We start from the raw sequence: 16,369 nt of genomic DNA on the forward strand, positions 1-16,369 counted from the left end.
GATGACCATGGCCTGCTCGGATGACCCATGCCAAATTAGTGAAAACCTGGGAGGAAAGTTGCTCCAATTTAGCACCACTGTGATTGCCCGAGCTGAATGTATATAATCCACTTCCACTTACAACAAAAAAAAGAGTAGCAAAGAAGCTAACAGCACAGAAGGAGGCCATTCGGCCCATCATGTCTGGACTGGCTCTTTGAAAGGGCTATTCAATTTGTCCCCGTTGCCCATCTCTTCTCGCATAACCCTGTGATATTTTCCGTTTCGAGTATGGATCCAATTTCTTTTTGAAAGGTACCATGGAATCTGCTTCCACCGCCCTTTTCAGGCAGCGGATTCCAGACCACAACAACTCGCTGCATAAAAAAAATAATTCTCCTCAATCTCACCACCTGGTCCTTTTGCCCAATCGTCTCAATTCTGTGTCCTCTGGTGATCGGCCCTCCTGAGAGTGGAAACAATTTCTACTTATTTACTACTTCAGAACCCTTCAGGCATTCTGAATGATTCAGCAGTGAATCGTGAAATATAAGAAGGCAATTTCAGTCCTTTAGAATCAGATAAATTGCATGAACTCACCATTTCGAACACTGAGGGTGATTTCTTCTTTCCTGTCATTGATAGGTCCAGGAATCTCCAAACGGCAGCAGTACAGGCCCTCATCTTCCAAGCTCACATTGTGTATGGTTAGAGACAGGTCACCTCGCTCTATGTCCCCATACAATTTGTACTTTGATTCAAAATTATCCACGACATGCTTCCCGTTAGTTGTAAGCAAAGTATTGTGGCAATAAATTAAAGTGCACCTCCCTTGGCCCCAACACATTGAAATTAAACCATAATAGTCAACGTCGTAGATGCAAGGCAAGGTGACCGAGGATCCCAACTGTCCGCTGATGTGTAACCCCTCTGCAAAATGAACAGAGATTGCACTCAGAGCATGTAATATAGAGGAGGATGGGCTTTCAGAGCTGTTGAACAGTGACATTTGAACCAAAACACTTCTAAGATTAGAATCTGCAGATCTAACCCAAAACATATTGGGCTCACTTTGAAGCATCGTTGCACCCAGGAGCAAGAGAAGTACATTTACTTCCTGGAGCCAGTTCAATGAGACCTTGGCTGACCTTAATCCTAATTCCATAGCATCGCCTTTGCCTGGCATCCCTTAATACCTTTGGTTAACAAAAATCTACCTATCTTAGATTTAAAACCAACAATTGATTTTGCATCAATTACCCATTTGCAGAAAAGAGTTCCAAACTTTTACTACCCTTTGGGTGAAGAAATGTTTCCTAATCTTACTCCTGAAGGGCCTGGCTCTAATTTTTAAACACTGTCACTTAGTCCTAGACTCACCAACCAGCGGGAAGAGTTTCTATCAACCCTATCAGGCCCCCTTAAGATCTTGAAAACTTAGATTAAATCTTCTAAATCCCAGTGGATACAACACCAGTTAGTTTAGTCTCTCTTCATGGCATAATCCTGGAAGTCCAGGTCTCCAATCTACACTGCACTCCATGGCCAACATATCCTTCATAAGGTGTGGTGCCCAGATCTGTTCACTGTACTCCAGGTATGGTCTAACCAGGGTTTTGTATAGTTTAAGCATGACTTCTACCCCCTTGCATTCTAGTCCTCTAAATATAAAGGACAGCATTCCATTAGTCTTTCTGAGATTTCCTGTACCTGTCCATGGCATTTCAATGATTTATGTACCTGGAACCCCAAAGTCTCTTAGGACCTCCACTACTTCTAGCTTTTAGAAAGTGCTCTATTCTATCCTATTTAGGATGTGGATGACCTCACATCTGCCCACATTGAATTTCATTTTCCACACCCTTACACCCATTCACTCAATCTAACAATATCTCTAATTTTATGGTACTATCTATACTGCTCATCATGCAGCCCATTTCTTGTCAGCATCAAATTTAGATATGTGGCTTTCTATCCCATCATGTAGGACATTAATAGATACAATGAGTAGCTGAGGTTCTACTACAGGACATAAACAGCCACATCCTGCCCATTAGAGTATACGCCAATTACCCCTACTCTCTGTCTCACCTTCTGCGAGTGGCAACAGCCAGACCAGCGAGGGACACCTCTACTTGGGCAGCAGATAAACAGAGGGTGAGGCTCGGGGCCTTCACTTAGCTTTTCAGGAGCAGAGACAGCCAGACCTGTGAGGGACACCTCTACATAGACATGGGCTGATTTTGAAAATAAAAATCCAGGAGTGACATCACAGGAAAACTGTAGGTTCATTGGTTGGTGAGAGGCTGCTATTAGGGGGTGTGTTTAAGTAGCTTAAAACCAGAAAAACATATCATTTATAAAGAAGTAGCTGCTTGGATTTCAGTAAGGAACACTAGCAATAGGGGAGTAAAGTTATATCAAGTCAAAGTGAAATAAAGTAATAAAGTAAACCAAAGTAAGATAAAGTTAGCCTAAGTGTGGTAAAGTTAAGTTGCTAGTCATTTATTCTACTCATTCTACTTACTCTAAGTGTAATAAATAGTTTTTAGGGTTACGGAATGACAGTTCAGCTTGGCCAAGTGGAGTGTGCATCCTGTGGTACGTGTGAAGCTGTGGACGCACCATGTGTCCCAGACAAACACAAACACGTCTGTAGGTAGTGTCACCAGCTGCACAAGCTTGAGCTCTGGGTTTTGGAATGTGAGTGGTGACTGGAGTCACTTCTGCATCTGCGAGGCAGAGGACCACGTGGATAGCATGTTTAGGGAGGGGGGGTCACACCACAGGTCAGAAGCTTACAGCCAGGGAGGGAATGGGTGGCCAACTGGCAGACTAAGAGAACCAGGCAGGTAGTACAGGAGTCCCCTGAGTTTATCCTGCTTGCTAATCGGTTTTCCATTTTGGACGCTGATGGTTCCTCAGGGGAGTGCAGCCAGAGCCAAGCCTGTGGCACCACGGGCAGCTCAGCTGTGCAGGGAGGAAGAAGAATAGAAGAGTGATCGGGGATTCCATAGTCAGGGGATCGGACGGGCGTATCTGTGGCAGTAAATGTGACTCCAGGGATGGTGAGTTGCTTCACTGGTGCCAGGGTCAAGGATGTCATGGAACAGCTGCAGGACATCCTTCAGGAGGAGGGGGATCAGCCAGAAGTCGTGGTCCAAATTGGCACCAATGACATAGATAGGAAGAGGGATAAGACCCTGAAAGCAGAGTTCAGGGAGTTCGGAAGGAAATTAAAAAGCAGGACCTCAAGAGCAGTAATCTCAGGATTACTCCCAGTGCCACATTCTACTGAGCACGGGAATAGGAGGATTGATCGATTAAGTACGTGGCTGGAGAACTGGTGTAGGAGGGAGGGGCATTAGATTTCTGAGGCATTGGGGCTGGTTCTGGGGCAGCTGGGACTTGTACAAGCTGGAGAGGTTACACCGTAACAGGGCTGGGACTGATATACTCGCAGGGAGATTTAGTAGTGCTGTTGGGGTGGATTTAAACTAGCTTGTCAGGTGGGTAGGAACCTGAGGGGTGGCCCAAATTGGAAGGAAGTAAAGTTGGAAACAGGGAGTAGTGGTGAGACTAGAAGGCAGGAGAAACAAAGCAGAGCACTGAGTATGCTTCAAATGCGTAATGATGTCAAAAAGACAAAGTTGAGGGCACTCTACCTGAGTGCGTGCAGCATTCACAATAAGGTAGATGATCTAAAGGCACAAATAGAGGTAAATGAGTGTGATATAATTGCCATTATGGAAACATGGCTGCATAGTGACCAAGACTGGCAACTGAATATTCAAGGATGTTTGACATTTGGGAAGGACAGACAAAAAGGGAAAAGAGGTGGAGTTGCACTGATAATAAGGGATGGGATCAGAGCATTAGTAAGGGAGGATCTCAGATCGGAAGAACAATGTTTGTAATCTGTTTGGTTGGAGCTAAGAAACAGCAAAGGGCAGCAGACATTGCTTGGAGTTGTTTATAGGCCACCAAACAGTAATGGTCATGTGGGCATGGTATTAATCAGGAGATGAGAGAAGCATGTAGCATGGGCGATACAGTAATCATGGGTGACTTCAATCTGCATATAGACTGGGTAAACCAACTGAGCACTAATGCTGTGGAAGACAAGTTTCTGGAGTGTGGTAGGGATAGTTTTCTAGAGCAGTATATTGAGGAGCCGACTAGAGGACAGGCTATTTTAGATCTAGTATTATGTAATGAAAAAGGACTAATCAATAATCTTGTTGTAAAAGAGCCTTTAGGGATGAGTGACCACAATATGATAGAATTTTGCTTTATGTTTGAAAATGAGGTAGTTCACTCTGAAGCAAGGGTGTTAAAGTTGAAGAAAGGAAATCATGAAGGCATGAGGGACAAATTGGCTGAGGTGGATTGGGAAAATACATTAAAAGGTCTGACTGTACATAGGTAATGGATAGTCTTCAAAGAACTATTACATAACTTACAGCACCTATACATTCCTTTAAGGTGCAAAAACCCAAAAATGCCAGTCAACCGTGGCTGACAAAGGAAATTAAGGATTGTATAAGATTAAAAGGAAAGGCTTATAAAGTTGCCAGAAATAGTAGTAACCCTGAGGATTAGGAGGTTTTTAGAATACAGCAAAGGAAGACTAAGAAACTGATAAAGGGAGAATAGAATATGAATGCAATCTAGCAAAAAACAAAAACTGACTGTAAAAGCTTCTACAGGAATGTAAAAATGAAATGTTTGGCTAAGACATATGTGGGCCCATTACAGACAGAGTCAGGAGAATTTTTAATTAGGGAATAGCGAAATGACAGAGAGGCTAAATGATTACTTTGTGTCTGTCTTCACTGAGGAAGATACAGGAAATCTCCCAGGCTTAGATATGCAAGGGACTAGGGAGAATGAAGAGTTGAAGGAAATTAATATAAGAAAGAAGGTTGTATTGAAGAAATTAATGGGACTGGAAGTTGGTAAGTCACCAGGACCTGATATTCTGCATCACAGAGTGTTGAAAGAGGTTGCTATAGAGATAGTGGATGCATTGGTGATCATTTTCCAAAATTCTATAGATTCTGGAATGGTTCCTGCAGATCGGGACAACTACATAGTTGCCAAGAATTTGGGGTATACACAGGGATGCCAGATAGGGCACAACCAGCTCTATCTCATAGATGGATATGCACAGAAAAGGTGCTCCCTGATGGGGTTTATAAAAGGTGCTCCCTGATGGGGTTTATAAAAAGTGCTCCCTGATGGGGTTTATAAAAGGTGCTTCCTGATGGGATTTATAAAAGGTGCTTCCTGATGGGGTTTATAAAAGGTGCTCTCTGATGGGATTTATAAAAGGTGCTTCCTGATGGGGTTTATAAAAGGTGCTTCCTGATGGGGTTTATAAAAGGTGCTTCCTGATGGGATTTATAAAAGGTGCTTCCTGATGGGGTTTATAAAAGGTGCTTCCTGATGGGGTTTATAAAAGGTGCTTCCTGATGGGGTTTATAAAAAGTGCTTCCTGATGGGATTTATAAAAGGTGCTTCCTGATGGGGTTTATAAAAGGTGCTCTCTGATGGGATTTATAAAAGGTGCTTCCTGATGGGGTTTATAAAAGGTGCTCTCTGATGGGATTTATAAAAGGTGCTTCCTGATGGGGTTTATAAAAGGTGCTTCCTGATGGGGTTTATAAAAGGTGCTTCCTGATGGGGTTTATAAAGCTAAAGCCAGGATAATGGCACGAGGGTTTGAAGAAAAATTGGGTGACCAGGATGTAAGAGTAGCTTCACCTATGGCAGGAAAAGTTATTCTGAAGATCCTTTTGGCTCTGTTAGCTACAAATGCTTTGGGAATGTAAGACCAGTGATATTAAAGTGGCCTTTTTGCAGGGACACCAACTTCAAAAGGAAGTTTTTCTCCATCACCGAAAGAGGTACCAAATGCAGAAGAAACACTCTGGAAGCTAAATAAATGTGTATATGATTTAAATGATCCCTCCAGAGTTTGGTATTTCTCAGTGAGGTCAGTTTTGTTAAAGTTGGGCTGTCTTCAGTTGGAAGCAGACCCGACAATGTTTTATTGGCACCGTGGAGGGAAACTTGCTGGCATCTTTATGATGCATGTAGACGATTTTTTTGTGGGGTGGTAGTAGCGAATTTAAACAGTTGTCATTAATGGGCTCAGAACGGAGTTCAAAATTGGAAGTCAGGCTTCTGGTGCGTTTAAATACATTGGATTGGAAATCAGCCAGAGCGGATCACACATCATTTTACATCAGCAATCCTACTTAATGAACATTAATCCCATTGCAATTAGTCATGGAGTCATGGTAGGGCCTCCCAGAAAGATTCAGCGGCTTCTGAAATGGAAAAGGAGAAACTCAGAAGTCTAACTGAGTTAGGTAAACAAGCAAGACCAGACATTGGTTTAGATGTTTTGGAACTGAGCACTAAAATGAATGATCCCAAGGTTGAAGAAATCATTTGAGCAAACAAAACATGGACAAAATTAAAAATGGAGCAGTGCATTTTGAAATTCCCATGTTTGGGTGATCTTCGAAAAATGAAACTGTGTTTAGTGACCCGCCCTGTGCAAATCTATGTGATAGCTGTTCGAGTGCGGGAGGATTTATAGTCTTTCTCATGGGGGAGAAAGGCAAATGTTGCCCTTTGGCATGGGAATCTAAAAAGGACATGAAGAGTCATAAAAACTACGTTGGCAGCGGAGACTCTCACCCTTGTTGAGGTTGTAGATGTGGCCTTCTTTATATCAAAGATGCTGGCAGAAATTTTAAACAAAAAAGGGTTTTCAGGAACAGTACCTATCGAATGTCTTATAGACCATAAGTCACTTGGGGAAAATGTTCACTCTATGAAGTCCGTTAATGAAAAGAGGTTACAAATTGACATTGCAAACTCAAAACAGATGCTCGGGAATAAGGAGATTGCCAAGATCAATGGATTGATAGCAGCTACCAATTGTCTGACTGCTTCACCAAAAGAGGAGCGAGCTCCAAAACGTTATTGGAGATCCTCAAAGAAGGGACATCTTTTCCTTTGAGAAGACAAAAAGGAGTATTCTTTTGTGTGGGCATTTCTACACTTTTTTTAAGAAGGGGGAGTAAGGTGGATTCATTGAATGGAAATATATATATTGATATGGAAGAGAAGATCCATCTTTATTTTTTTGTGTGATTAAATACACTTAAGGGTTGCTTTCTTCTTAAGAGGAGAATATGTTGGGGAAGGAAACAGTTAACTCACAAGGAGTTCAATTGCTAGTCATCAGTTAACAACCTAAGTACCCATTTAGCTGCATAAAAGGGAAAACAAGTGAGGCAAGTTCTCTCTCTAGAGAGTTTTGTGCACCAGAGATAAAACCCTATCTGAAGGAGTCTGTCTTAGTCTTGGTCTTTATTGCCAAACAGCTATTGGAGCTTATTGAAGACTGTTGGTGTTAGCTCAATGGGCTATATATCTGTGATGTTAAAGAGGCATGCATATATAGGCACCACTATCGACAGCCAGAATAGGGATAATTGGGTATTTCTCCTGTTAATCACACCTGGATACCACATTGCTGTAAGTGACTAGGATTTATTATTACACATACAATTTATATGTATTTATCCTCCACTCATGGCATTTTTCTGAAGGAGAATCATTCTGTATTATTTTATTGCCGGAAAGAGGGACATGATGCCAAAACTTTAGGTCTTGAACTCATCAGGACAAACACAAGAATGGCAAATTTTCAAATGATCACAATAATTTATACCAAAGGAAAAAATGTGCTGATTGACTGGCAAGTTGACTCTGATTGGCCAAGACTTTGCCAGGGAGAAAGCAATGGGGAACTAAAGGCTCCCCAAGCTCCCAGGAAATTCAAAAAAGTTGGAAGGCTTGAACAGATTCCTTTCATTTGCAGAGAACTGGTCCCTGCAAATGAATGTCTGTCACTCTGAGAAAGCGTAAATGAGTCACGTTTTGAACTGAACTGATTATCTTAAATTGGTTGTTAGTGTAGCTATTGGCACACTCAGGATTGTTCAGCAAGTGCTGCCTAATCGTGAAATCCTATCTAACAGTAGATGTTTTATTCTGGGTTTTTCAAGCACATTCTTGCATTCATCCTAATGAGTGCAGATGAAAAGCTTCTGCAACATGCCTCTCTTTTCAGCAATATTCAGTATTATTTAACAATCCTCCACTCACTGCTTTTCGCTGGAGAAATCACTCTGTTTTTATATGGAGGCATATGCTGCAGTTCAGAGATTCTCTTTAAGTAGACTCTGTATACTGTTGTAATGTGTTATTTAAGCAGCCTCTTGTTCGCTGAGTAAATATACTAGTTTGTTGTACAACAGACTGTGTGCTGTGAGCCCCTCTGTAAATCCCACCTTACCTCCAACCCATTGGCTGGTACAGTGGTGTCAATAGACACTCTGAAGGCAGTGTGACCCCCTCGGAGAGGCTGCTTCTCACCTGTTGGTCCTGGCTCTGGGTTATTATAATGACTTGTTGGAAAACGCTTTTACACAGTGTGCAGTTACAATCTGGAACACACTGCCTGAGAATGTGGTGGAGGTTGATTCGGTCGTGGCTTTCAAATGGGAATTGGACAAGTACCTGAAGGGGGAAAAGAAAAATTGCAAGGCTGTTTGGGGAAGGGCAGGGGAGTGGGGCTCGCTAAATTGCTGTTGCAGAGAGCCAGCACAGGCATGATAGGCCAAATGGCCTCCTTCTGTGCTGTAGTTATTCTGCGAGTCTTTTATTCTAAATGGGCTATTTTGTACTGTAAATCTCGTACAATATTTCTGCCATATTAGTAACTCTTGGTTACAAGGAAGGACTATGAGCGTAATTTGGCTAATGCACTTCAGACCTTTGAGTCACATTTCTGTGTGTAAGAAGGATGAGTACAATTGAGGAGTGAACTTCAAACTGAAAATGCTTTACGCCTTACCAGATTGATGAATGTTTTGATTCCAAATGATCCAATAAAAAACAGCTAGAAAACAAAAGAATTGTGATTTGCTTAGATTACATGTGAACAGCTTTTTGGAATTACATTAGTTTTTTTTTATAAATTGGAGTTAACAAGCAAAAGGGAAGTTTCGTGGCACAGTGGGTGGGTAAGTTTACATGGGTTTAATGCCTTTGTTTAAATAATGGCAGAAGCATTTCATCCAACAGCAATAACTACAACGATGTGCTTATATATGGCAATTTTAACATTGCTAAGTGCCCCAAGGTGTTTCATTGGAGCATTATCAAATAAAATTTGACACAGAGCCACAAAACAAGATAGCAGGACAGACGAGCTTTAAGGGGGATTGTAAATGAGAAGAGAAAGGTAGAGAGGTGGAGAGACTTGGAGAGGGAAGGGCTTTAACATAGCCTTCTCCGGGGCAGCATAATTCTATTTGACCCACCTTGGGCATTAACATAGAATTATATTGCACTGAATAAGGCTATTTGACCCATCTTGGTTGCGCCAGTTCCCTGAAAGAACTATGTTCACAGTAATAATAACAATGTACGACAGTATGCAGAGACCTCGCAATAGATCCTTTAGATAATCATACATTTGTTTTTTCCTGCTCATTATGATTATTCTGAAATACCTTCAAAAGTCGTGTTGCTTCTTCTTTACTTACCAGCCAGAAATGAGGAAGGCAAATAGATTTCCTCTGTGCGCTGTCAGCTGCAAAATTGTACAACAGTGTCTGTGTTTATGAGCAGAAAGGATGAACTTTTCTCACCCTGTTTTCAAAGACAGCACACACCGTGGGTCTGATTGTAAAGGTCAATGAATAATTCTTGCACTGCATCCCAGTGAACACATCATATACTTACAGACAACACAACAGAGACTTGTGAAGTTGGGGTTGTTCTCCTTAGGGAAGAGAAGTTTGAGAGGAGATTTAATAGAGTTTTTTTTTATTTGTTCATACGTGTCACTGACTGGACCAGAATTTGTTGCCCATCCCTAATTGCCCTTGAGAACTAAGTGGCTTGCTAGTCCATTTCATGTAGGCCAGACCAGGTAAGGACAGCAGATTTCCTTCCCTAAAGAGCATGAGTGAACCAGATGGGTTTTGATGACAATCGACAACGGTTTCATGGTCATCATTAGACGTTTAATTCCAGATTCTTTTTATTGAATTCAGATTTCACCATCTGTTATGGGTTGGATTCAAACCCAGGTCCCCAGAGAATTATCTTGGGTCTCTGGAGCACTAGTCCAGTAACAATATCACTATTCCAACGCCACCATCGTTTGCAAAGTTATGAGAGGTTTTGATTGAGCAAAAGTGGGGAAACAGCTTCCAGTGGCAGGAGGGTTAGAGGACACAGATTTAAGGTGGTTGACAAAAGAGCCAGAGGTGATTTTTTTTTTAAGCTCAACATATTATGATCGGGAACACGCTGACTAAAAGGATGGTGGAAGCAGATTCAACAGTAACTTTCAAAAGAGGATTGATTATGTGCTTGAAGGTGAAAACTTGCAGGGCTAAGAAAGAGCAGGGGTACATGTGAGACTAACTGAGCAGGTTGTTTCAAAGAACCAGCATTGGTATGGTGGGCCGAATGGCCTCCTTGTGTGCTGTATGAGTCTATAAAATGGATTGATAGTAACGGGTTTGCGTTGGTGTCATTTCCACTTACAGTGGCGTGCATCCCTACTGTGAAACTTAATGAAGGACATACCATCAAATATTACTTCAACACATTCACTTATTGTTGTGCCTGCAGTGCACTGTGTGAGTTTAAGGACACTCATTTTACAACTAGTCATTTGGGAGTAAGTACAGAATTTGAGTATTGCTGATAAGTGACATTTTGTCGAAGCTTTTCGTCTTGCACTCATCAGGACAATCGCAAGAATACTAATGTCAGGGGAAGCAACAACTTTCTACTGTATGAGAAGAGAGTTCTGATTGGTTGGCCAGTGGACTCTAATTGGTATAGGTGTTGCCTGGTGTATTCTCCATGGCAACACCTCGATCCACATGCCAACCAATCAGCACTCTCTTCTCACGCAGTATAAAGTTGTTGCTTCCCCTGACATTGGCAATCTGGTGTTTGTCAGGATGAGTGCAAAATGAAAAGCTTTCCCAGAATATCTTCTCTTCAGCATTTTACAACTGATCCCAGTCACCTCCACACCTCTGAGTATTGGAAAGAAAAATCATGAGCCCTCTAAACATTTGTCCCATGTCTCTGTTGGAAGCCCACAGTCACTTGTTATCCCCTATGTTCCCTTTAATTGCTGCTAGGGCACAATGTATAGCTCGCATCTCCATGGAAAGGTGGACAGTAAGAAAACTAAAGAAAGAACTTGCATTTGTATAGCCACTTTCGTGGTCTCGGGACACCTCAGAGTGCTTTATAACCCAGTGGAGTACTTTCGAAGTGCAGTCACTATTCTAATGTAGAGAATGAGGCAGACAATATGCTCACAGCAAGATCTCAAAGCCAGAAATGACATAGTGACCGGGTAATCTAGTTCAGTGCTGGTTGAGGGATGAATTGACCCTAAAGCTGCGGTGAAAAGCTCATGCCAAATATGGAGAGCTTTATAGTCAACCTATATAAAGATCGAGGTGATGATCTCCACAGAAATCCATCTTCCAATCATCTTTGAGCTCCTCCTGCATCCTACATTGCACCAGGACCCGTTCACCAATCACTCTTGTGCTCGCTGACCTATTGGCCCTTAGCTGGACAACGCCTCCATTTTAAAGTTCCCAAATAGAAACAGAAAAGGCTGGAAGTACTCTGTAGGTCAGGCACATCTGTGGAGAGGAACCGAGATAATGGGCTGAATTTTACAGGGCTCCATATTCCATAAACCCCCTCCTCTACCTGTCTAAAATGTCAGTGGGGAGCCCGCCTCACCAAGAAGCTGTCCGCCCCGCAGCCATTTTACACTGGAAGCAAAGTTAATTGTCTGAGGTCGAGACTTCTACCCAGAGCTGCCAGTCAATCTGATTGGCCAGCAGCTCTGTAGCTCGAGCAGTGCCAGGTTTGAGTGGTAGGCACTACGGGCAGTCCCCAAAGAGGAGGAGGGTATGGAGGTGGAATACAAAGTAGGTCCGGGGGGTATTGGAGAGTCCTGGCTGGCAGATCTCAGCGAGAGGAGTGAGGGGAGGGGGCTGGTTTGAGAGAGCACGGGTGGAGGGTTAAAAAGGGAGTATGAACTTGGTGGGGGTAGGGGGGGAGTGCCTCGAATGGGCAGAGTGAACCCCCAACTGAGGTACCCTCACACTCTTGACTGACACCAGCCCTCACAGCCTGGTTTCCCACCTGGCATGGGCCTCCCTCTGCCATGGGTAAAATAGTGAGGGAGATGGAATGAGGTATTTCAGTGGCCACTAATTGGCCGCTTAAGGGCCTCCAAAGGCCCAAGGACAGGCAGGCTTCTTGATGATGCCTCCCAGCCCATCATAAATGGAAGACAGGTCAGGGCCAGGTGGCAAGGTGGTGGGAAGATCACACGCTGCGCCTTAAGAGCCCCTCTGTCTTAAAATAAGCTGGTGGGGGAACGTAAAATCCAGCCCGGTGTCCAGGTTGACAACCTTTCATCAGAACTGGAAGAAGTTAGAGAGTATCAGGCTCTATAAATCCAGGGAAAGGGGAGAGGGGTGGAATGAACAGTGGAGGAATGTGTGTGATTGGGTGGAAGACAGGAAAGAGAAAAGAGACGAATGTGCAAGGCAAAAAAATGGGACAGGGAGAGAAACAAAGGACGGGTCTAGAGGAGGTGGAAATGGGAAAAGCAGGATCACCACCAACAGCTGGAGTCTGAAAAATGGGGGAGGTGATTAGGATCTGAAATTGTTGAACTCGATATTGTGTCTGGAAGGCTGTAAAAGGCCTAACCAACAGATGAGGTGCAGTTCCTCAAGTTTACATTGAGCTTCAGTGGAACAGTGTGTAAGAGGCTGAGGACAGAGAAGTCAAAGTAGGGGTGGGGACGGAGAATGAACATGACAAGTGACCAGAAGCTCGAGGTCATACATTCAGGTACCTGATTGAACATGTTGTCACGCTGAACAACTTCTCCTTTGACACCACTCACTTCCTCCAAATAAAAGATGTTGCAATGGGAACCTGTATGAGTCCTAGCTTTACCTACTCTTTTTTAGTATATATAGAACATTCTTTGTACCAGTCCTACTCAGGTCCCCTCCCTCACCAATTCTGGTGAACTGAAGACTGTATCAATGCTGATTCCTGCTCTTGCCCCGTATTGGAAAATTTCGCCAACGTTACTTCAAATTTCAACACTTCCCTCCTTTTAACTTTGACTCTCCCCTTCCTTTCAACAACTTCTCTATTTCTGAGGATAGGCTGACAACAAATATTTACTATAAAGGCCACTGGTTCTCTCAGCTACCTCAATTACACTTCCTCACACTCCTCTAAGGACTCCATTCTCCCAGTTTCCCTGCCTCCTTTGTATCTGTTCTACACCAGCGCTTCTGATATGTCTTCCTTTCCCTTGAACGGAGGATTCTCCTCCAACGTGATTCACAGGACCCTCAGCCATGCTTGTCCCATTTTCTGCACACCTGCTCTCATCCTTTCCCAGAACTATGGCAGGGTTCCCCTTGTCCTCACTCACCATCCCACCAGCCTCCATATTCAATGGATTATCTTCCACTGTTCCTGCCACTTCCAGTGTGATACCATCACCAAACACATCTTTCCCTCCATTCCCCTTTCAGCATTCCAAAGGGACTATTCCCTCTGCGACACCCTGGCCCACTCCTCAGTCACCCCCAACACCCTTCCCATCTCACCTTTCTATGCAAGAGCAGAAAATGCAATGCCTGTCATTTAATCTTCTCCCTTCTCACCTCCCAAGGCCCCAAACACTCCTTCCAAGTGAAACAGCAATTTACTTGTACCTCTCAATTTTGTAATACTCTCTTCACTGCTCATAATACAGTCTCCCCTGCACTAGGGGGACTAAATGCAGACTGGGTGATTGCTTTGTGGAACACCTCCATTCAGTCTTCACTCTATCCTGAGCTTTCCGTTACTTGTCATTTTGATTCTCTGCCTCACTCCCACCCTGACCACTTGGTCCTCAGACCCTACAGCGTTCCAATGAAGCTCACATTTAATTCAACAAACAGCATCTTTCAATTAAATACTTTACCAACTTCTGGAATTAACATTGAATTCAACAAGTTTACATCATAGCTGTTAAATGGTATGTGTTAGCATGCACAGGTGAAGGGTATTGGCTAATAAAGTACTTTGAGCACATATAAATCGGGTCCGCTGGGACATGGTGTGTGTGTGTGAGGAGAGCTGTTGGCGATGATTCTGCTATTCCCATTTACACCTCTAGATCTACCTTTAGTTCCTTTACTTTTACTTTTTCCTTTACCACCACCTTTTGCCTTGCATGATCAGCCCTTTTGACATTTAATCCCTCCTGCCTTTCATCCTATTGTAGACCTTCCATTTTGTTCGTTTCCCATCCCCACCTTCCCCAGCCTCTCTAAGTTTTCCTAAATTCAGGTCATCAATCTGAAACATTAACTCTGTTACTCTTTCCAGAGATGCTGCCTGACTTGCTGAGTATTTCCAGCATTTCCTGTTTTCATTTCAGATTTCCAGAGTCCCCAATATTTTGCTTTAGTTTTAAAATTCTCATCCTTGCTTTCACATCCGTCCAAGATCTCGGTCCTTCCTTACCTTGGTAATCTCCTCCAGCCCTACGTCCCTCACAATTCTGGCCTCCAACGCATTCCCAATTTTAATTGCTTCACAATGGACAGCCACACCTTCAGCTGCCTGGGTCCTAAACTCTGTGATTGCCTCCCTGAACGCCTCTGCCTCTCTCTCTCTCTCCCTCTCTCTCTCCTCCCCTGTAAGATGCACTGCTTTGTAAATGCAAGTTATTGTTGTTGGTTGATTGTCGACCCCCGAAAGTGGTGGATTTGCAGATTGCCCCATTGCATTTATTACCGTTATGTATTCTTCCCAGAAAACTAACATTGGTCAATTGCCCAGTACACTGACGTTCAGATTATAAGTAGTTATTCTTGTCTGAGAAATACTATTGGTTTACTCAGTAAGTTACTATCAATTACAATGTGACATACCACTAGCTCACCCAGACATCTGTACATTCAAGTGAACCTGCCTGTGATTTAAAAGTGGCCAACACGGTCTCTATGATCTTGGATAGCTGTTTCCAAATTACAGATCAGCATTAACTAGAAGAGTTGATGTTAGGACCTATTGTGCCATGCCTGATTACTGAATTGTTGGACTGACGGATTAGAGCTAATGGCTTGAATCATGACAACAGGGTGTTCAGAATGGCAGCGCTGCAACATATGGACTGCAGCAGTTCAAGAAGGCGGCTCACCACCACCTTTTCAAGGGCAATTAGGGGCAGGCAAAAAATATTGGCTTTGACAGCGAGCCCCATATCCTGCGAATGAAGTAAAAAAGATAAGTAAATTTATATCCACCGTATAACAGGTGTACCGTGGCTACAGGGTGTGCCAGCTACAAGGTGAATTGCAATAAATCGCCAAGGCAGCTTTGACGACACCTTCCAAAGCTGAGACCTCGACTGCCTAGAAGAACAAGGGCAGCAGAGACATGGGAACACCGCCACCTGGGAGTTCCCCTCCGAGCCACTCACCATCCTGACTTGGAAATATATCGGCCGTTCCTTCACTGCCGCTGGGTCAAAATCCTGGCACTCCCTCCCTAACAGAACCGTGGATGTACCTACAGCACATGGACTGCAGCGGTTCAAGAAGGCAGCTCATCTTCTCAAAGACAATTAGAGATGGACAATAAATACTGGCCCTGCATGCCACCATATCACAAATGAACGAAAAAAAGCAATTACATGTGCAGGGAATACAATTCAAACTCTAATTTGAGAGAGGCTGTAACATTAAAAGGATAAGGTTAGTGGCTCTTAACTCCCTACATAGGTAAAGATGTAAAAACGGTTATAAAATGGACGTGCATTATCTTATACATAAACTCATACATACGTAGCTAATTATACCAAACTCACCATGAAACACCAAACAATGCCTAGTCTTCATCTTCCTTGTGCTCCTTGCATCAAAACAGCTCCACAAATCTGTTGGTATTTGAGAAGAAACCTGTTGTTCAGTTCTGAGTGGAATTTTTAGTATTTAATCAATTGAGCAGATCAAATATTTTAGCCCAGCTAATCTGCAGAATGTGTTCTTCAATCTGCAGGGCTAATAATTGAACATGCGTTCGCGAGCACAATTCTTTTAGGTGTGGGAGGAAAGAAGCAATTAGCAGCAACAGCTTACAGTTTTGTGGGTGAAATGCCCTTCTGGGGAGCGGGTATCAGTCAATCTCACGGTCACCCAAAGTCTTCTGAGAAGCG

The 16,369-nt window shown here is 43.2% G+C and overlaps 1 protein-coding gene across 1 annotated transcript in view; it reads right to left on the bottom strand.

Moving 5' to 3' along the window:
* LOC144668811 (adhesion G protein-coupled receptor E3-like) overlaps positions 1-16,369 on the bottom strand; it is a 69,025-nt gene extending 52,656 nt beyond the window's left edge. Inside the window, exons 1-3 of the mRNA XM_078531185.1 lie at positions 16,022-16,369; positions 8,921-8,965; positions 580-909 (exon numbers count right to left, since the gene is read on the bottom strand). Coding sequence (XP_078387311.1) covers positions 580-909; positions 8,921-8,965; positions 16,022-16,052 — 406 coding nt within the window. The 5' untranslated portion in view covers positions 16,053-16,369. The remainder of the gene's footprint in view (positions 1-579; positions 910-8,920; positions 8,966-16,021) is intronic.

The sequence above is a fragment of the Cetorhinus maximus genome, chromosome 28 (assembly GCF_964194155.1).
Source record: "Cetorhinus maximus chromosome 28, sCetMax3.hap1.1, whole genome shotgun sequence".
NCBI classification, from domain to species: domain Eukaryota; kingdom Metazoa; phylum Chordata; class Chondrichthyes; order Lamniformes; family Cetorhinidae; genus Cetorhinus; species Cetorhinus maximus.